Source organism: Podarcis cretensis (genome assembly GCF_951804945.1).
Source record: "Podarcis cretensis genome assembly, chromosome: 6".
Lineage (NCBI taxonomy): Eukaryota > Metazoa > Chordata > Lepidosauria > Squamata > Lacertidae > Podarcis > Podarcis cretensis.
Window position 1 is genome coordinate 47,748,021 of NC_137175.1, and position 21,100 is coordinate 47,769,120.

Below are 21,100 nucleotides of genomic sequence, written 5' to 3' on the forward strand. Positions count from 1 at the left end.
CCAGAACAGGCTGCTATCCGCAAGCCTAGGGAGCCCGGTGGGTAGTCACACCGGTCTCCCCAGGCTTGCGGATATCTTTCCAAAGCCCGAGCTTGTGGGGCTGGCGGTGGGGAAAGCGGCGCTTCTTGCCAACGCCAGCCTCCAAACCAGGTTGGGGAACAGCGGGAAGGCGGCGCTCCCTCCTCGCTGTCCCCCGAGCTTGTGGGGCTGGCGGTGGGGAAAGCAGCACTTCTCCCCACCGCCAGCCTCCAAACCAGGTCGGGGAACAGCGGGAAGGCGGCGCTCCCTCCTCGCTGTCCCCCGAGCTTGTGGGGAGAAGCACTGCTTTCCCCACTGCCAGCCTCCAAACCAGGTCGGGGAACAGCGGGAAGGCGGCGCTCCGCCTCCCCACTGTCCCCTGAGCTTGTGGGGCTGGTCAGGTTTGGAGGCTGCTATCCGCAAGCCTTGGGAGCCCGACGGGAACTCCGGCGGAGCTCCCAAGGCTTGCAGATAGCTTCCTGAAGCCTGAAGCTCTCCAGGCTTCAGCAAAAGCCTGCATTCGCCCCATAGGATGCACACACATTTTCCCTTCATTTTTGGAGGGGGAAAAGTGCATCCTATAGGGCAAAAAATACGGTAAGTCCCAACACAATAATTAAGGTTTGTTTTTATGAGTACAAAATATTACAGTCTCAGAACTATGCACACTCACCTAGGAGTAAATCCCCCTTAAGGCAGTGGAACTTACTTCCAAGTAAACATGCACTGTTGTGCTGCCAGTATCCACATCAATGCATTCCTGTCTTCATTATACAGTACTTAGGCATGTGCTAGGACTAAAGAATTCTGAAATCTGTTTGCAGCACAATCTTTTACCTATCTTGGAACTTTATGGTAAAGTGTTGATAAGAAATCTAATAACATCTACTATATTTACTCCGAAGTAACTCCCAGTGAGTTCAGTATTATTTACTTATATTTATCTGAAGGCTTCATTGAAACAAATGGGAGTTGTTTACAAGAAACCTTGGTTAGAACCAGAATAACTGCTTATGACTTTGTTTTCATAATTAAGTTCTATTACTGTTGAGTTCTAAGTTATTTGTGAGCCATATAAATGTCACTATAAATGTCACACATAAATACTGTGGAGATAGCTAATTAATTTATCCATCTCTTTCTATAGATTTAACTTACTTGGAGTATTCTCATATCATTTACCAGTTCATAGTACAGTTTTGGTATTTAAAGTTAGAACACATTCCAGTCATAAAATTGCAAACCTTCACTATAAACGGGGGGGGGGGGGGGGGCATTCCCTCATTCATCTGAAACACAGAAGTCTTTATACAACTACACAATAAATGCAGTAGCCACTAATTAAGTTTTAACTATGTGATTTCATTTAGAAACAGTACTACCTAACATAAAATCAGTACAAGAACTTCAAGACTAGCAATAGCCAACCTTCCTCTGGCTGCTTGATGTCAGCAATATAGCCAATGTCAACAGTATGAAAGCTCTCTAAAACCACCACACAGTATTTACTGCTGGGAGTCGCAGACAATTTCCAACTAATGACCTACTGCACACAGGGAGCTACAAGAATGACAAAGCTAAACTCACAACAAAAGAAGCATGAGCTTCTGTTCATACTAAGATGCATGTCTATCAGCCGGACCCTCATTATGTTTATACAGAAGCCACTCTGTTCTCAATGAGATTTGCTTCAAATTGCAGCCTCAATCTGCAGAAAATAACATGAATTGGACAGGTTTTTTTGAGTGCTCTCAAAGTCTGACAATCAGGGAGAATTAATTTCTTATACGGGCCAAAATGGAAAATGCCCAAAGCACAGTTGGAAGCTAGGATCACACTGATTCAAAACTCAAATACCTATCCCAAGGAGTCTGAATCTTCTAAGTTTACTACATTATAAAATGTGGATTATGAAAACCTGGCAGATATATTTGTAGCAAGGCCAAATGAAAAATTTAAGCCAAATGGCTGAAAACAAACATGGCTATCAGGCAGGTTTTTTGTTTTGCTTTGTTTTTTAAGAGGAGAGAGCTAGAGGGAAACATCATGAGAATTAGTAGCATTTTTAATCTAACTTGCAAAAATGCCAGCCATTTTATACTTGGTGTTTTATTCTATTAAAGGCATTTGGTGTAGGATCAACAAGGATAGAACAGGTAAACATGACTGACAGAGAACCATTTCCAAAATAATAATCAGCGGTTAGATTGTCAATAGTTGTGTGTGTCGATCTGAACTTATTCTATCATTTACTGTACTGTAACCTAAAGCTTACAAGAAAATGAATAGAATCCTTTTGATCACCACCTATGAAAGACAACTGTAATGACTAGGAGAGGATTTGTTCAACACATGGGGAAGTGCCTATTTATATTAGATTTAAAACTGCCAATTGAGTGAACAGTTTCCTGACGAGCCCATTAGGTGGCAGTCACAGTCAGGCAGGATCCAAAACTGTACGGCTCCAATATTGCACCAGTGAACCTGAGAACCTTTTCTCGGCGCTTTCGAGGCAAAGCTGTGTTAAGGGAAACAACCGAGTCCAGTACTGTATTCATTATCAGATGTAGCGTACCAAGCAAATTGTAAGTCTTGAGAATACATTTGCTTAATATACCATCAAAACCAAATACCTAAACTTTCGCCTCCTTTCATCACAACTATAGGATTGCACATAATTACAATAAAGATACCCCGCTTTCCTGCTACGAGAACTAAAACAGCAGGCACCAACACCAGCAAAACAGAATTGCTGAATTATAACAAATGAAGGGGAAAAGACTCCACTACGCACTCGCTCTCCTTTTGCAGCCATAAGCATCGAGGGCTTTCCAGGATTTCTTCAGGAAATAAATGGAAAATTCCTATGGGAAAAACGAACTGGAATGACAGGCCACAGCAGCCCCAAAACAATAAATACGAATCGAGGTACGGGAGACCCTGGGGGGTGTTATCAAATAAGGGCTCTCTCCCCGGCTTTACTTTAGGGGGCTTTTTTAAACACAGACAGCCTCCCAAGAGTTTCGGTATAATTATTCTGCCTACAGCCTTCTGAGGTAAATGCGAAATAAAAGCGGGAAGCGTCCCCCTGAGCCGTTCCCACTACCTGCCCTAACGGCTGCTGAGCTATTAGGCGTCTCCACAACGGAAGGCGCCTTCCCCTGTTTCAAAAGCGGTAGCTACTAACACCCTCCGGGAAAAAGCGGCGCTGTCCGCCACCGAGAACGTGTAAAGGCAAACGTGTAACGTCGCTCTCCAGCCTGTTTTGGCCGGCGGCGGGGAGGCCCTCCAGTTTCCTGTAAACGCAAGTTACAAAATGGCAGCTACCCACACGTATGCCTTTCTAGGCAGAGAACTCTATGGTGTCGCCTCAGAGCACAAATTACCATAGGAAACAGACACAGCAATTATCCTGCCCTGCACATGCGTAGAGAAGCTATCTAAAAGTAGAAGGCAACGAGGCGACTTAACGAGGGAGCGCACGACTGTTCCAACAGCGCGTGCGCGCAGAGTTTCAAACCAGCGCAAGCTTCGGCGGGAGGAGCTCTTCTTGCGGCGCCTGCGCGGAGGCCACCCTCGTCTTCTCTTTGTTGGGCGTCGGGGGTTGGGCGCCATTTTGCGCGGCGGCTGAGTGGAGGCGCTGATTGGGTTTCGGGGACCGGTGGCGGAGCCAATCAGAGCGGGACCCGAACCGGGGGAGCAAGGCACGGTGAGTGCGAGCAGCCAATATGGAGCCCCCGAGCGCCGGCCCAAGAGCCGGGATTGGCGGGGCCGAGTGGCCAGTCAGAAGGCCGCGCGCGGGCTAGGGCTGGGCGAGCGCTGGGGCAGCGAGTGGACGTGGCCCGTTGGGCGCCCGGATCGTGCGCTGAGGCGGGATGGGGTAGCCGGGAGGGTCACCCCAATGGGGAGAGGACGAGGAAGGATAGTCGGTGCCGTTCCGCCCTTGGCGCGGTGCTCCCGGGCCGCCGGAGAAACCTCTGGGATGCCCTTTTGTGGCCCTCGCTGGGTTGGGGTTGAGGTTGCTGAGGAGGAAAGTGTGGGGAGCCCAGGGGAAGTCGCGTTATGGGGGGTGGCTTTCCTGGAAGGGGGAAAGCGGCCTCCGGTTCTCCCTCCAAGCTGACACGGCTGTGCCTAGTGTGGGACTCGTCACCCTGCGTGTGGCTGCCTACCACTGCCCAACGAGGTCAGTTTTGCTCGGACGCTGATCACGGCAACCAAAGGGCTCAGGGTCCCCTGCGAACCCTTCCTGCCTGTTTCTGGGCCCAGCTCTGGCCTTTGTCATAAAAAAAGTACTCTTCGCTGAGACCCAGTACTGCAGGTGATAGGGCCTTTCGCTACACAAAGGCAGACATCTCTAATTTGTCATGCTAGATTTCAGTATCTGTTAATAGCATGTTTTCTTCTCTCATATTAGAAATTTAGTCTCAATTTTTTGTGTGAATTTGATGAGGTGAGGTGGCTTTGTGATGTCCTTCCTACAGCAAAAAACAAAACTTCTGCATTAAACTTCATCTTAGCTGACATGTTTGCATTACAAAGGAGTGATCCGTCCTCTGCTTGAATTACATGTTTGCAGCTCAATTATTTTTCCATTGGGTTTTGTGATAATGATTTCATTATCCTATGAATGATGTAAGAATGAAATCTAGTAGAAATTAATGGAGTTTCCTATACCTACATGGAACAAAACACATTATATGATTTAGGGTTGAACTGTAAGTGATGGGAGCTATATGTATTCTCTAATATGTATATAACTTCAGAATTCCAAGTTAAACTTGGAGAAGAGTTTTTTTTAAAAGCTGCTCATGAGGAAAGCTATTAACCATAGCTGTAGGCAATTGATAGACATTGCCAACGTGATATTCAGGCAATGTTTTTCTTGCTTTTTTGCCTTCTAGATGTAGTGCAGTAATGTTATCAAGCTTTTCTTGGTGGCCATGTTTATTCATCTTTGTGTTGATCTTAGAGAATGTAAGAATTGAAATTTAAAATGTAATCCACCCTGAGTTGTGGCAGTAAGAGGTTGCCAGGTACCCGATCTATCTTCATAAGATGAGAAATCTGCAACATTCTTCTGCCGAAAAGAAAGAAAGAGGTGAAGACTTGGCAGTAATAGGAAGTGTCACATTCATCCAACATCTCAGATGAAACACAGTTGACATATATTTTGTATCAACTTAGTTAGATGGTTTAATTCTGCACCTGCCATCTTTTGGGGTCTTACTCTCCAAATTTTGTCTAAATGAATGCATGGGCAGGGCACCTTTGCTCATCATCAGCTGTTCTGGAGATCATCTGGATGAGGCGGAAGTGTACCTCCAGGAAGCTTAGTTACCAGCAAGGGAGGACCTCAGTGCACCCACCCAAACAGTTGACAGGCCAAAGCTACTGCTGGAAATAGTGGAAATACAAGCAGGGGCAGGGATGAACTAACATAGGATTCATTGGATTATCTCAGTCTAGCAGGTGGCTCAACAACCTTCTCTCCCTTACCAGCATGAACAGTAGTGTTGTGGATACAGCAGAGGCTAGGCTGCTGCTTTAAGCCTGCTATGCAGGTGTTTGTATTGCTTCCTTATCTAACTCCAAAATTAATCCTGAGGTGATGTGAACATTTCAGAAAAACTGAAGTGCCACCCAAATAATACTATCACACGTTTCTGACCCTGCTGTTGCTTGTTCACAGTTTACTTTGCAGCTTGGCTCTGCTGGAGGTTGCTCTAGTATCTGCTGCCAATTGGTGAGTGTGAGTTTAAGCTTAGAGTAAATTTATGTCTTCTTATCTCCAGCTTTCAGTTTCCAGTAGGTTAACAGCTGGGTTTGATTGCCTGCCTTTGACAGTGGGTTTCTCCTAGCCCTGCTTGGGTTCCACACAGCAGTAATGCTGAGGGGGAAAGAAGAAGTAGGTAGATCAGCAAGTAGGTAGTCAGGGAAGAAGGTACAGGATACTCCATAGTTGGAGCTGCTTCCAGGTTACTATAGAAGCAGAAGCAGTAAGTCCATTCTGACATTAGTTGTGCAGCATGGAACCCCCTGAAAGGCGACTCTTTACCCACTGCTAATGTATCATCAGGAGGCCCACAACACATAAGTAGAATCTGCAATGGACTCCTTCCCAGATCAATATTGCCCCAATTTTGGGAAGAGCTGCGGCATAGATTTCTGCTATGTAGTCTTGTGCTTGTGTTTCCTGTAGGACAGAAAAGCCCTGCTGCTGGTGCAGCTTCCACAGTTGAGAAGCACAGGAACAGGGCTAGGAGAGCATACATTCCATTCCCACCCCAATCCCTATTGCCTGAAACATCGCTTCTGGCAATCCTTGCTTCAAATTCTCTGTCGCATCATCTTGGGTGCAGTTCTTGTTGAAAGCATTATAAATATTTGCAACAGGGCATTCGCGCCCCGCTCCCGATGGCCGTGCAGAGCTGCGCTGAGCCCGGGACTGCAGGCAGCTCTGCGCAACCCTCGGAGCCGGTCTCCTGAGGGTTGCGCAGAGCTTCCTGAAGCCTGGAGAGCGAGAGGGGTCGGTGCGCACCCACCCCTCTTGCTCTCCAGGCTTCAGCGAAAGCCTGCATTCGCCCCGTAGGATGCACACACATTTCCCCTTCATTTTTGGAGGGGAAAATGTGCGTCCTATAGGGCGAAAAATACGGTATTTTAAAAAAAAATTATGCCACCCTTCATCAGAAGACCACAGGATAGTTTGCAACATACAACACAAATGTAGCATAATACCTGCAGAGCATAAACATCAAATGAATTATATAAATACAATCCTAATAATTAGAGATAAACAATAAATACAGATTATCTAAGCAGCAGCATAAAAGAACAGAATATATAATATACAAAAACAGCACAAAAATACAGAATGATAGGATCTTGTAGTATGCAGATTATATGAAATGTCCAGGCAACAATCTGGGTATGCAGAATCCAAAATCTTTTATGCCTAAGGTGCTTTTAAGTGAAAAATTTAAGCCAAACTGTATAAAAAACAAAAATGAAACTTAACCATTTTAAAAAGATGAAAGCTTGTCTTTCTGAAATGCCCTTCCATAGCTACATTCACTATTTGTATTGGCTGCACAAGAGTTATCTCAAATGTATCGTGCTAAAGTTTATTTAACACTGGGATTATTTGAAGGAAAGGAGGACTCTGCTCAGGTATCCTAACACATTTGTAGTTATCGTAAGTGAATTCAGATCTTGATCATTGTTTGAAATCCTCTCTGCTTTTTAGGTTTCCAGTTGAGGACTGAATAGAGGATTGGCACTACAAAAACAATGGAGCAGTACACAGCAAACAGCAATAGTTCAACAGAACAGATTGTGGTGCAGGCTGGACAAATTCAGCAACAGGTATGGAAAATTACTTTGGGTGGCTAACTCATGCATTTTGGTTCTTAAATTCTGCTTTAGAGGCCAACAATAATAGATTCTTCATTGCTAATTATTACTTTATTCAGACATATATGTGTATGTGTTTTCAAAAACTCCATACCTGTTTTAAATATTAAGAATATGCAGCACAATAAATAATTGCAGGACATTTTGTCTTTCAAACTTGTATTTTTCCAGATTGTTCCCACCCAGTCCCCAAAGTGGTTCTTGTTTTCTCCAACAGTGTGTAAGCTGTTACTTTTATGAAATTTTTATTATAGTCTACGGAAAAATGAATAGTTAGTGACTTATGCATTCTTAAGTGACATCAGCATCACTCAATGAAATCTTTATTGACTTTTATTTTTTTGTAGTAGGTAGGTGTTTTGGTCATTTTTGTAAAGGTGTTACGATCCTGTTTGTGTAGTACTGTATTAAGATGTCCTTCAACCCAACTCTAAGCTTTAAAACACAATGTAGCAATATGTAGGTAAGGGAATAGGTGCTGTTTTAGTATGAAGTGGAAAATATAATAGACTTTTACTTCCCTTTGTCTTACCTTGCTACCATTTTCTTATGTGTATGTGCTTTTTTCTGAGAAAAGTCCTGACACCACAATGTTAAGGCTGCACTGATTTAGGCTCCATGCAGTGAGAAAGTATTCAGAATTATTCTTGAGAGTATAAAGACCTTCAGTGGGCTATTTATTTATTTTGTGCTCCTCATGAAACCTGCAGCTCATTATAAGGAACTTTGAAGAGCTTTTACCGGTATATTTATCCTGGGGGCAACAGCAGTACAGTGTTGTTCTTTTTTCAACCTGTGTCTCGGTCTAAACACTGGAGGTGAACCAGATAACTCCCCTTCACAGGACTCCTTGTCCTTCTCCCTGCAGTAAGGCTATTTCTTGTCTTGAACTCTTCCTTTCCTCCTGCAAAGTTTTAAGCTCTTCCTGTTCCTGTTCCCAGCAGCAGGGCGGTGTCACTGCTGTCCAGTTGCAGACTGAGGCCCAGGTGGCATCTGCCTCAGGCCAGCAAGTCCAGACCCTCCAGGTAGTGGTGTCCTATCTGTTGTGTTTATGTGAGCACTGCATGAATCACCCCATCACCTCATGTTTGATGCTGTGTTTGCACTGGGGCTTGAAATAGGAACAGAAAAATAGTGGCAGTATCACTTGCTCTGTAACCGGTTATGGCTTATGCTAACAGTAGAGAACATTAGATTTAACATGGTTGGAACTGACCTTGCCGATAAAAACGCATGCAGCAAGTCCAGATCCATGAAACTTCTACTTTGCAAATACAAAGATGAGTAACCCTTTCTTATAGCCTCTCTTTGGGAAGGAAAATCTAGATGAAATTAGACATGTTGAGAGAGTGACAGATTCCCCTCACCCAGTCCGTTGTTTGAAGAAGACACACTTTTTTAAATAATAAAAAAAATATCTTGCCTGACCAGTATAGATAATGGATTGTTTATGTTCTAATCAGAAAATCTGTAAACTAGATTTTTTTAAAAAATGAAACAAAAACAGATTACATCCATTGGAGGTATATTTCAAACCCTGGTTTGTGCTCTGTGAAACTATTAATGTCATTGTGAACATCATCTCATTTGGTTGAATATGCCAGGATTGCTGTGGATGTTTTTATTTCTTTTCTTGAATGGTGTTGTTTCTAATTTGGCTTGAATTGACTTGGGTTGGGGTTTTTTGCTTGCTAGAGCATTTGAATTAGTATTCAGTAATTTATTATTCTGAGTGGTGAACTAATTAAAATGGCTTGATTGCATTTGCTTGACTTCGCCTGGATTATATATATTGTTCCTCTTCTGCTCTCCAACCTGTCATTCTAAGACTGCGGAAAACTTTATTGTAGAATTTGAGAAAGGTAGAGTTGACTTTTGTTGATTTCTACAGCAGATATGTTTGTCAATATACATCTCACTTTAGCTTTCTTTTCTTCTGTTTTCGACTACTCTTTCATTTCCTAAATGAAATGTAACTCTACATGAACTAGTCCAAAGCCCATTCATTCATAAGAATATTTCTTGTGTCAGGATAGTGGCCCATCAAACTCTGGCTTTTCCCTCACAGCACAAGCTAATGATTGAGGTTTCAAGGTAGCTCACATAGTAATCAAAGCTCCTAAAGACAAATTAGAGTACTATATGTGTCATACTCCATTCTCATAATTCCAAGGGAATACTTGGAACTGTTTGCCTATTCACTACTGAGTTCATGTATTGCTGTTGGCGTATACAACCTCAAACAACCTTGGACCCGGATGCCTAGCAGATCTTCTCCCCCTATACATACCCATGATCAGTTTGTTAAGATCTTCCTGATTATAACACAATCAGTGGAATGCCACCTTTTCACATCTAAAAGGCTGGCCTTCTGGTTATCCTCCCACCTGCAGTCCATGAGCTGGAAAGTAGTTATATTTAAATGCTTATTGAAAACACACTTTTATGCAGGCTTCCCCTGGATTCTAAAGTTTACTGCCCTGTTCCGTTGATAGGTATATTAAGCGATCTAGTTATATATTTTTATGGTAAGTAGTAATATTTTGCTCTGGATATTTTATTTAAACCTCTTGGGGTTCATTTATATTGTTGTTTAGTCATTTAGTCGTGTTCCGACTCTTCATGACTCCATGGACCAGAGCACGCCAGGCACTCCTGTCTTCCACTGCCTCCCGCAGTTTGGTCAGACTCATGTTTGTAGCTTCGAGAACACTGTCCAACCATCTCGTCCTCCTTGTGCCCTCCATCTTTCCCAGCATCAGGGTCTTTTCCAGGGAGTCTTCTCTTCTCATGAGGTGGCCAAAGTATTGGAGCCTCAGCTTCACGATCTGTCCTTCCAGTGAGCACTCAGGGCTGATTTCCTTCAGAATGGATCATTTATATTAAATGATATAAAATATTTCTTAGAAATCATATATCCAGTTTATTAATACTTATTTACTATGTGAGTTGCCTGGAGACCTCAGTGATTAGGTAGTGTTTGTCTCTCCCTTGAGCTCTGGTTGCTTCATGTTGCAAACTGCTACATAAGACGGGCAGAGGTGAAAACACTCTTGGTCTTCCTTTTTTTCCAACATGGCTGAGGGCAGAACTACATGTTACAGACAATGTAGAGCTACTGCCAAAAACTGAAGTGAGATCCGGCCTGTGAAAGTTAATGTCAGCTTTCATAAATGTGGTGCCTTCAAGCTGTTTTCATCTACAACTTGCATCATTGGGCTGGTGGGAGTTGTAGTCCACAGCATCCATTGAACAGCAGGTTGAAAAAGGCTGCCTTGTGCTACATTTGATGTGATGAGGGATATATTGTTACAGAGTTTCAGGTCTCTGGCTACATAGGCCATTTGCTTTATATTTTATCAGCATAGCCATTGGTGGTGAATTATTTCTTTCTCTTAGATTTGCTGTAATTGTGCATTTGAGAAATTCCTTGAACCAAACATTTTAAAGTCATCAGTGCTGGAAGTTTGAGCCTAAGGTGATGCATGAATGAAACTTCATTACTGCTGTGTTTGGAGCCTTCTGCACAATCCTTGAACGGTAGATCATAATGCATGATGCAACAGGCTTATTGGACTTCTATTTCATTGTGGTTCTCCCCTTTGTCCATTTCTTTAGGTCCAGGGCCAACCACTGATGGTACAAGTGAGTGGAGGCCAGCTGATCACATCAACTGGTCAGCCAATCATGGTACAGGCTGTACCTGGGAGTCAAGGTCAGACCATTATGCAAGTTCCAGTTTCAGGATCACAAGGACTTCAGCAGGTCAGTATGCCCAAATCTATGAGCTGTAATAAAAGCCAGCAGTGGCTTGCTGGATACAACAAGGAAGCTCACTAAGCGCATTAACAAAGGCAGCCATCACTTGCTGTTTGACCTCATCATCTGGTGATCAGATATATGATGCTGCTGCTCACACAGGCCTATTCTTCATTGTCTTAGCTAGCAGCTATTGGTATTCTTGATGCATTAGTTTAATTCCTTTTAAGAACCATCTGTGCTGCTGGGGGCAAATACAATATAGGAATTATGTGTCGTGTGAAGAAATACTTCCTACAAAAATATGATATATAATAGAAATTACAGGAAATTGGCTTTAGAAGAGACCTTCACTTCTTAACATAATTTTAGCTGTGTTTCATACAGTAGTATTTGTGTGAAGTCACAGCAATTTTTACCAGGTTTTGCATTGTGAACATTGCTCCTGAATTGCACCTCTTCATAGTAACATCTCCAATGTGCCTTGCTTTGCAGAAATTAATGGATTTCATAAATTTTACTTTCTTGTCATATAGAGGTGCATTCAGAAGAAACATTTGTCTTGCTGTGCTGAAATGATGGGAAGGACCTTTACTGGTAGAAGCTTCCTATGTTAAAAATGAATGTGAAAACTGAATTATAGAGAAGAAAAACTTTTCAAGTATACGTAAAAGATTTTCCACCTGCCTGGAAACTAAATAACCCAGTTTATGGTCTAACAGCAAAGACAGCAATAGCTTGAGAAAGTATTAGTAGAGAGAACCGCTGCCACTTGCCCTTGTAGTGTTTCACTCCTGGGAGAATGAAAAGTTTTTTGTTTTGTTCTTTAGGCCTTCCTCTGATCCAGCTGTAGATTTTCTCTGGGTTGTTCCCACCACTAGGCTCCCAGTTTTTCAGTTCTATATTAGAGGAAGACAAAGAAGTTGCCACTTTTCTTTCAAGCTGGTTGCTTTATCTGCAATACTGTCTTGTATCATATGCATGGTCGTGTTTGCTTAGGACTGAAAGGGAGAGATTTTGTTGCTGAAATGTGATAACTGGCTCCTAGGATTTTAAAGTATTGTTCTAGCCCTGCTATTTAATAGTCCCATTGTTACAGTCCTGATGGGATATAGTAAGTGGCACAGACGAATCTCCCATCTTTGCTTTATCATTGAGCGGAAGTAATTTCTGCCTCCATTTTAAAGGTATTAGTACCGGATTTGGTTTTACATGTTTTGATTGTCTTAGCCTAATATATACTGTCAATGTTAAGTTTAGCTTTATTAGATTTATCTGATTATTCTGTCCTGCTAATTCTTCCTTTCACAGATTCAGTTGGTCCAGCCTGGTCAGATTCAGATTCAGGGTGGTCAAGCAGTGCAAGTTCAGGGTCAGCAGGGCCAGACTCAGCAAATCATCATCCAGCAGCCACAGACAGCAGTTACTGCTGGCCAGACACAGGTAACATAAAAGAGGAAGATTGCAGGGGGCACTGAGGGAAATGAAATGAACAAGAATGCTGATCTTGGCACATCTGAATTGCAATGTGAAGTTAGGAAGTCCCAAGGCATTGTAGTTTTGCATTGCTTAGTGTTTCATCTCATGGGATGCTTTTAATTTGCAGACACAGCCACAAATTGCAGTTCAGGGACAACAAGTAGCCCAGACGGCAGAGGGACAGACAATTGTCTATCAACCCGTTAATGCTGATGGAACAATTCTTCAACAAGGTAGGAATTCTACATGCCACAGTATACTATTTCACTTTCTTTTTTAAAAAAAATTGACGGTTACCAGAGCAAGATACATATAGTTTGCTTTTTTATAGCATTTAGGCACCAAGGTGATGCCATTAAAATTGATGAACATTTTTAACGCTGTTTTGTAAGGATCATTGTACCAAGAACCTACAGTTCTATGTTCATAGTTACAACATTTGTATACTCAGGAAGGAGTGTGCAATTATGAAGGAGTGTGGGATGTTTACCCCATGGTGTTTATTGTGTGGTTTCTGAAGTGAAACTCAAAAGTCCCAGTCTCCTGAAATACCAAAATAGGTTTTTTCCCCTGAATTCATTTTAAATAAAAGGACACATTCTACTCATGTAAAAACACGCTGATTTCTGGACCATCCGCAAGCCGGATTGAAAAGGCGATTGGGCCGCATCCGGGCCTTAGGTTGCCTACCCCTGGGCTAGGGCTTGCCGATCAGAAGGTTGGCAGTTTGAATACCCGCAACAGGGTGAGCTCCCATTGCCCGGTCCCAGCTCCTGCCAACTTAGCAGTTTGAAAGTACGTCCCAAAGTGCAAGTAGTACCGCTCCAACGGAAAGATAAACAGCGTTTCCATGTGCTGCTCTGGTTTTCCCAGAAGCGGCTTAGTCATGCTGGCCACAAGACCCAGAAAAACTGTCTGCGGACAAACGCTGGCTCCCTCGGCCTGTAAAGCGAGATGAGTGCCGCAACCCCAGAGTCGTCTGTGACTGGACTGGACTGGACTGGGTCCTTTACCTTTTAGATAAGTCCCATTTCTCAGTTATGGCTGATAATCCTTCATATGCCTATCCTTCATGAATGAACATGTAATCTCCTTTTAAAGCCATCCAATCTAGATGCTGCTGCCTCTTGCAGTGGTGGTGTTAGTTCAGTTATTTACCAAGAGGAAGTTAAAATCTTCATACTCCATCTCTTGCATTCTTATCTGGGGGTGGGAAAGCAGAAGTCTTTATTTTTCTGTTGTATGAGGAGCACGTGGATGTGGATTAATCGATTAAAATATCTGAAAAAAATCTCATTTTTTCAAATCCACAGGTAAATTTCAGGGCAGAGTGAATAAAATCCGAAGTGGGACTAATTATGTTCCCTTCATCTTTGTGTTTGTGTATGTTTTTGTTTTTGTTCCTTAAAGTTACAGTCCCTGTTACAGGCATGATCACCATCCCAGCAGCCAGTTTGGCTGGAGCACAAATAGTTCAGACTGGCGCCAACACCAACACAACCAGCAGTGGACAAGGAACTGTAACTGTGACGCTGCCTGTTGCTGGAAATGTGGTTAATTCAGGTGGAATGGTCATGGTGCGTATTGCCTTTTTCTATTTACCCCATTTCTTTGCTGAATCTAATGCACTGAATCTGTAGAATAAATGATTTATTCCACTTGGCAGCCTTTTGCTTTGCTCATAATGGGAGCAGGGGTTTATAGATTTTAGGAAGTTATATTTGATCTTTGGCTTTCTGTAAGGTATATTCAGGACTACATTGAATTGAATATGGTGTGGAGAGATGTATTCATTTTAACTAATCTCTTCCCTTCCCTTCATGCAGATGGTACCTGGTGCTGGATCAGTGCCAGCCATCCAGAGAATACCTTTGCCTGGAGCTGAGATGCTTGAAGAGGAGCCATTGTACGTGAATGCGAAACAGTACCATAGGATTTTAAAGAGGAGGCAAGCAAGAGCTAAGCTGGAAGCCGAAGGGAAAATTCCAAAAGAGAGGAGGGTAAGGCTATGATCTAACGTTCATGAGAGGCAGAGAAAGAGTTACGGTAGACTTCAAATATTTTAATCATACTGGGCTCAAAGAACATGCTTTCTGGACTTGGCCACCAGAAGCTTTCTTCCTTATATCACTGAAGCAGAATTAGTTCTGGCTTCATTTAGACATAGTATAAATTATTGATTTGGAAAATGTTGGTTGGCAGCTCACTGTTTAAAGGGCTATTCTCCTAAAAATTAAGGAGAACTACATCTAGTCAATGTGGAGAACAACTTTACACTTGCTGCAGCTGATGGTTCCCTGATAGCCCCATCAACTTGAGGCATGGGGACATGGCACAGGCTGCCACAGCCATGACTATTTTAAAACAGATAAATTATTTTATTTATATTTACCATAATTTCAATTAGATTGAAAGTTTTAATACATGTTCTTAGAAGTTTGAGCAGGGGACTGGAGTGTTCTTTCCCCTCTTGGTTTCATTTGGAGGCAAAGAATAGGCGGGGGGTGTTTGCTCTTTGACCTCAAGTCATCAAATCTTTGTTGTGGCAAAGTCCAGCTGAAACTAACAGAACAAGTTAGCTACAACTAAAGTTCCATTGCTTTCAACGAGCTGGAGTGGAGCTTTTGTGTCTCGCTGCATTTCCATGTTGTAGATTTGGAAGAGTTATTTTGCATTTTGCGCCTGCTTTCTGCTTGTAGTACAAAGTGGATGATCTAGTCACACACTTGTATATGGGATCACTTACATCCTTACAACTTTGTGATTTTCTGTGCAGAAATACCTGCATGAGTCCCGACACCGTCATGCCATGGCAAGGAAGCGGGGGGAAGGTGGACGGTTTTTTTCACCGAAAGAAAAGGATAGCCCCCACATGCAGGTGAGCAAAACTTTCCTCTTTGTTTTAATCAGAGTTTGCATACATATGCTTCCAATTTATTTGCAGCATGTTCCAAGAAAACCTCTGTGCAACATCTCTAATAACTTTGCTAAGCTTGCAGACCTAGTTTCAAAGTACTTGTGATTCTTCCTGGTTCCCACTGAGGCTTTCAGAGAGATCTCCCAACCCTGTTAAGTTACAAGTAACTTTGGGTGGTATTCAATGCTGTCCATGCAAAAGCAAAACAGACTTCTGTTCCTGCAGTAAGCAGGGCTTCGCTACTCTCTCATCCCCTCTGCACACCTTCACAGTCTGCTCTGGAGATCTGTGGGACCATCAAACAGATTTTGTAAGGAGAAGAGAGGGTGGTGAAGGCCTGCTGAACAAGTGGAAATCAGTTCATGCAGTGTTGGATTTTGCCCTCTGTGGAGATGTGATCCACTTTAGAAAATACTCCTCTTATGGTAAAGACTAGAATTGATCTGGGATGGTTCAGCATTTCAAGTTTTGGGGGCTATACTTTCTGGGACATATAGCTGTGGGCACTGGTACAATACCACTTAATAATCTGGCACACACAAAATACTCTTAATTTCTAATGTACTCTGAAAAAAAATAACATAATAATGCTCTTGTACAATGCTAGTTGCATCATTATACAGACAAGCTTGTGACCAACAAAACTGGCTTGAAGCTGTCACTGATAAGATTCAACCCCAGTTTTAAAGATGACAAGCTAATCTGGTTTGTTTTATAGAATTGCTTTTACTTTTCACGGTAGGTGGGGAAGCAGTCTGACTGCTGCTTATTAGCTACATGGGCTGCATCATGGTTGATCGGAAATATTCTGATTCCTTTTGCTCCGGATAGGCCAAAGTCTATTAGGAGCTGTATGACTGACATGTTTCAAAATGTAAACTGTAGCGCAAAACTCTTACTAGGTACTTCTTCTTTCAGAGAGACTCCTTTGGTAGTTCTGACACCCTCAGAAATGCAGAGAATGATGACTCGAGAGAGAGCTTTTAACCTAACCTGTGCTGCTTTTGTCTAGAACTGTTTTACTTGTTTGAATTGTATGATTAAACCCACCTTCAGTCCTTATGGTGAAGAGCGGGTAAAAAAATAATACAAACAAACTCACACTTTCCTCCACATCTAGTTCAGTGCTATAGCCACAGCACTAAACAGTTGGGTGTCTACTTTAAAGGGCAGGCTGTTGTTGTTTGTATTTAAATGCTATTATGAAGAGGCTGCAGGTTACAAAACTGTTCTTTCCCCCCTCCTCATCTGTATAGGATCCTAGCCAGGCAAACGAAGAAGCAATGACACAGATGATTAGAGTATCCTAACAGCCAGCTAAAGAACAGAGCGTCTGGACTAATATCTTGTGTCTCTGGAGCTGTTCCCTATCCTACCTATCAAACAAACTTCTGAATGGGAAAATTTGCCATATGCACAGCCTGTTCTCGTTTTAAGAACAAATGCCACACTCTCAGTGAGTGGTTTGTCTTAGACTTTTAACTGCAGTGGACTCAGCACATGGAAACACCTATGAACCCACCCAGTTCAGACCAGGGAGTTGAAAAGTCAGACTCAACAGAGCTTTAACATCCTTGACAATAAGTGTGGCACAGCTTGAAACTGCCACTGCCTCAGCAATAACTAGCAGGTTGGAATAGGGCTAGTTACACCATTTGGAAGCCATGGCTCTTGAACCACACAGGAATGCTAATATTTGAAGCAGCCAGAGCTCAATGTAGCCGCCTTGGTCCCCGCTGCTCCCCACAACCTCAGATTTTATATCTTCTGGTAACGCATCTTTCCACTGCGGAAGCATCTTCTGTAATAGAACTCTTGACACGACACTGAAAGTTTTTCTCAGCGTACTGTCCTATGTAAACTGTTGCCAACTATTTGTGACAGAATTAATCCATTATCACAAAGTATTGGGAAGTTAGAAGACTTGGGGTAATGCATGCATGTTCCATTGGATAGCAGAGAAATTGTATAGTGGCCCAGGGGACAGTCATGGGTCGTTGGGGGAAGGGGGTGGGGATAGATATTGGTGTCAGAGCTATTAATGTGTGTCAGTTAAAGTTCACTGACATGCTGTTCCAGCAGGCTGAGAAATGCACATCTTCTGAAATGCATATACTGCCGCTGTCTTTGGTGCAGTTTCTCCAATATCAGAGCATTAGATACAGTGTTGTGAGCATTGTTCAGGATGTGACACATACTTTGCCCTAACCAAACCCTATGTTGTTAACATCCTCCTGTAGCTCAGATTGCATTGTCCATGAGAATTAACGTGAACAGTCCTCTCAAGCTTTTTATTTAATCATCTCTGTAAAATGGCACTTAATTCTGTAACCTTCGTTTTCTGTTCTGAGGGACTTTTTCCTCATTTTGATTGTTTATCATTATGTTTATCATTACTGGATTGTTAATCATTTTGAGAAGTGACAAAAAAAGAAGTGGAGTTTCTTTCTGCCAAGCATCACTTGCTACCTTTTTCACTTCTCCCAAGATTTTCTTTCTTCCCTTATTGCTACTTGCTTGGGCAATGCCAAGAGGTCCAGCTAGCACTATGTTATGTTCTTTTATATTCACAGGCTTATGTTTAAGCCTGCATTGCTTACCGAAATTGAGAGTGAAGGAGGATTGGAGGAGGCTCGTCTCTGAAAGATGGGAGACAAACTACAGTAGCAAGACTGAGGGGCTGCATAAAAAAGAAGGTGCCTGGAAGTTGACTGTTAAGTTTTTAAGAGGGATCTCGTGGCATCAGAACAGGTGTCATGAGGTGGCCCTCCCTAGTTAAAAAAAGTAGAACTCATTCGTCACTTGATTTGAAATAGCTTGGATATGGGCACCTTCACAAGGCCCCCTTTTCATGACATAAAAAGATAATAATTCAGGAGAGTGGATTTGAGAGAAAATAATTGGTACTAGTAAATCAGCAGAGATTGCTTATCCAGTGGACTAGAACAGTGCAGCTTTCAGACTGGCTGACTTAATTCCAACCAATGAAATGTTAAGGCAACCGATACGCAAGTGTGATGTCAAACTCTAGAATGCGTTTGGAGAAAACAACGTAAAGTGAGATGTGGAGCAGAGTTTAAGCTATTTATCACCATGCTGTACATGGTGTTCCAGTGCTCTAATATAAGTTATTGTAAGCAAAGATGTGCGCTTTTTTTGTATCAACTGCACTTATCCTTTTAAGCCTTTGTGCAGGTTGCATGTTTCTAAACCTTTTTGTTTTTAATCCCCATTAGCCTTTCTGTTTGCTTCTTTGCATTTGCCAGCATCCTGGGTGCCTTTGATTACCATTGTAGTTTTCTTCAACAGGCTATTTCCATGTCATCTAGTGTTTCTTTTCACTGGTTTTACAATAAAATATCCAGTCTTAGTGAAGGAACAGTGAATACTTTTTTAAAATACTGTTTTTCAGTTGTAAATATCTAAAGCATTGGTACGTTCTGAGATACTGATAGACATGGTGAGGAGGAAATACTGTATAGTCTGAATTAAAGATGTTTCTCCATGTGTTTCCCTTTTCAGTTATCAGTTTTATCACTGCAGACTGGGATGGTAAGGGAATCAAGGTTCTCCTAATTCTTTGTGTGTGTAAAATCATAATATGACATTTGCATCTTTAAAAAGACCAAGCCATCGCTACCTTTTTCAACCTAAAAACAAAAACAAAAAATGCTCTTTGATACCTATATGTAGATGGTGCAGACACCTTTTTAATTTTTGGTCTATAGTTAGGTTTTTCTGTAATGGTGTAAAATGTCCTGATAGGATCTATTATGCCAATGTCTTAGACTTCATGTGTGTAGGTCAAACTTATTTCAGAATATTTGTTAACATTAGGAGTCTCAAACTGCAACGTGTTGCAAAATGTTCTGTTCCTGGATAAAAAACTAAAAGCAGAAGTAATGCCAAGTGCAAACTCTTAATTGGAAATTAAAAATCAGGCTATGAAATATTTAATTGGGGATAGACAAGGGATAAAGCTGGAGTGAGTTTGAAGGAAATGTAAATTCTTCTATTGACCTATAAAACACTGGAACATTGAGCCCATTTAAAGCGGTTTGATACTTAAGGGTTGGCGTAGAAACCTCCAAGGCTAAACTTCTACAAATATTTTGCATGTAAAAAAAAAAAATATCAGTTTCTTGGGTTGTGAATGGGGATTGGAGTATTGATATTTGTGAAACCGTAAAGCAAAGTTTGTACATAGTTCAAAGTTTATAATTTTTTATGCTGCATTTTGAAGTGTATTTTGTCTTTAATAGATACAACTGTAAGTACTGTGTACACTATTCAGCCAATAAAATGTTTATAAAATATGCTGTTGACTTCGAGTCTGATTACTATTTATTATTATTTGTAATCACTTACAGTACAATCACTCATGCATCATTTGGAACTTGAGAAGAAATAAATAACTAAATACCAGAGCCAGCAGGTGGGGTATCATTCCCCCTGAGAAGGTGAAATTCTTGCCCTGATGATGCAACAATTGCCTTAGCGTGATGTTGAATGATGATGTTCCTCCTGCAATCTAGGGGTATAGTAAGAGTTTGGACATGCATTGTTTTTAATATGCTATAGTTTGCATTGAGCATAAGACTTTGATTGCAGCTAATAGATTCCAGCGAAGGTATAGGAGCAGCTGGATTGCATTGTGGGCGTGCACCATCTGATTGCTGCCCCATTTTTTTCAAAATAGTGTGCTGGGAAACTGAAGTTTTTTCCACATGAGCAAGGGGATTTGGGGTGTAGAGAGAGGAAGCATTCAAATTTTAAAGCCCACACCCGTAGCCTGGAGTGGAACAATTCAGAAAGAGCTCCATCACATCAGTCTCAGACATGAGGTGTCAGCTTGAGGCACAAGTTGAATCAGGGTGACGAATTCCTGCTGCTCTTGTTTTATTTTCTGACCCATCAGTAGCTATTCTGATACCTATCCCTCCAAGTTTATAACACACAAATATATTAAAGCCTAGCATTGATGGATAGGATCTATAAAACAGGTATGGATAACTAATACTTACAAGAGCCTAGTAGATGAATTTGTCACCTAATCATGTACTTAAACTACTGTGAAGTATAACAACTTAGGGTCTGATATATGGGTGTATATCCATTTTATAAAATATTGCAGCATGACCTCTCATTCATGGGGTTTGCAATTTCACAAACTATAATGGAATATAGATTATATAATAAAAAACGGTTTACAAGAGACATTTTTGGAATTCGGAGTTTGAAAGATTGTTTCCAAGAGCTTGCCTCTCTTGTAGCTTGTTGCCACAAAAACTTTGTGGTTTTGCTTTGTTGGACTTCTATTTCCTTATCTTCCACCCCCCTTAACTGTTCCTGAGGGAATAATTGGCAGAAGAAGTAAATGTCTGAGAAGTCATGGTTACATCAGTTAAAATAAAAATGCAAGGTAATATCTTTTAATTGGATCAACTTATGTTTTTGAAGGAGGGACGCGGGTGGCGCTGTGGGTTAAACCACAGAGCCTAGGACTTGCCGATC

General features: G+C 41.9%; 2 protein-coding genes across 20 annotated transcripts in view; one reads left to right on the plus strand and one right to left on the minus strand.

The window, feature by feature from the left end:
* The window catches only part of OARD1 (O-acyl-ADP-ribose deacylase 1), a gene marked incomplete at its 5' end in the record, with an annotated part of 51,983 nt that extends 48,350 nt beyond the window's left edge, over positions 1 to 3,633 (minus strand). For 5 of the 9 annotated variants that reach the window (XR_013840002.1, XR_013840003.1, XR_013840004.1 and 2 more), the window contains one exon: positions 2,813 to 3,339. Coding sequence is in view for 2 of the 9 variants with exons in the window: in XM_079980949.1 (XP_079837075.1) it covers positions 2,813 to 2,839 (27 nt within the window). The other 4 variants (XM_079980950.1, XM_079980953.1, XM_079980952.1 and 1 more) reach the window with 4 other exon arrangements.
* Positions 3,594 to 19,902, plus strand: NFYA (nuclear transcription factor Y subunit alpha). 11 transcript variants are annotated; one of them, XM_079980913.1, is made up of 10 exons: positions 3,594 to 3,727; positions 7,265 to 7,383; positions 8,373 to 8,459; positions 11,050 to 11,196; positions 12,502 to 12,633; positions 12,797 to 12,902; positions 14,080 to 14,246; positions 14,496 to 14,669; positions 15,446 to 15,547; positions 16,843 to 19,902. In XM_079980913.1, the coding sequence occupies exons 2-10, from the start codon at positions 7,309 to 7,311 to the stop codon at positions 16,894 to 16,896; spliced, it is 1,044 nt and encodes a 347-aa protein (XP_079837039.1). In that variant the 5' UTR covers positions 3,594 to 3,727; positions 7,265 to 7,308; the 3' UTR covers positions 16,897 to 19,902. The 11 variants fall into 11 exon arrangements, with proteins under 11 accessions (XP_079837039.1, XP_079837040.1, XP_079837049.1 ...); XM_079980914.1 differs by having other exon boundaries at positions 18,160 to 19,902; XM_079980923.1 differs by having other exon boundaries at positions 14,098 to 14,246.
* The last annotated feature ends 1,198 nt before the right edge of the window (positions 19,903 to 21,100 follow it).

Bases quoted from the DNA above. Each gene is read 5' to 3' on its own strand.
- NFYA (XM_079980913.1), top strand. From the start codon at position 7,309: ATGGAGCAGTACACAGCAAACAGCAATAGTTCAACAGAACAGATTGTG. The intron at 12,903-14,079 runs GTAGGAATTCTA...TGTTCCTTAAAG, and splicing joins TGGAACAATTCTTCAACAAG to TTACAGTCCCTGTTACAGGC. The intron at 14,247-14,495 runs GTGCGTATTGCC...CCCTTCATGCAG, and splicing joins ATTCAGGTGGAATGGTCATG to ATGGTACCTGGTGCTGGATC.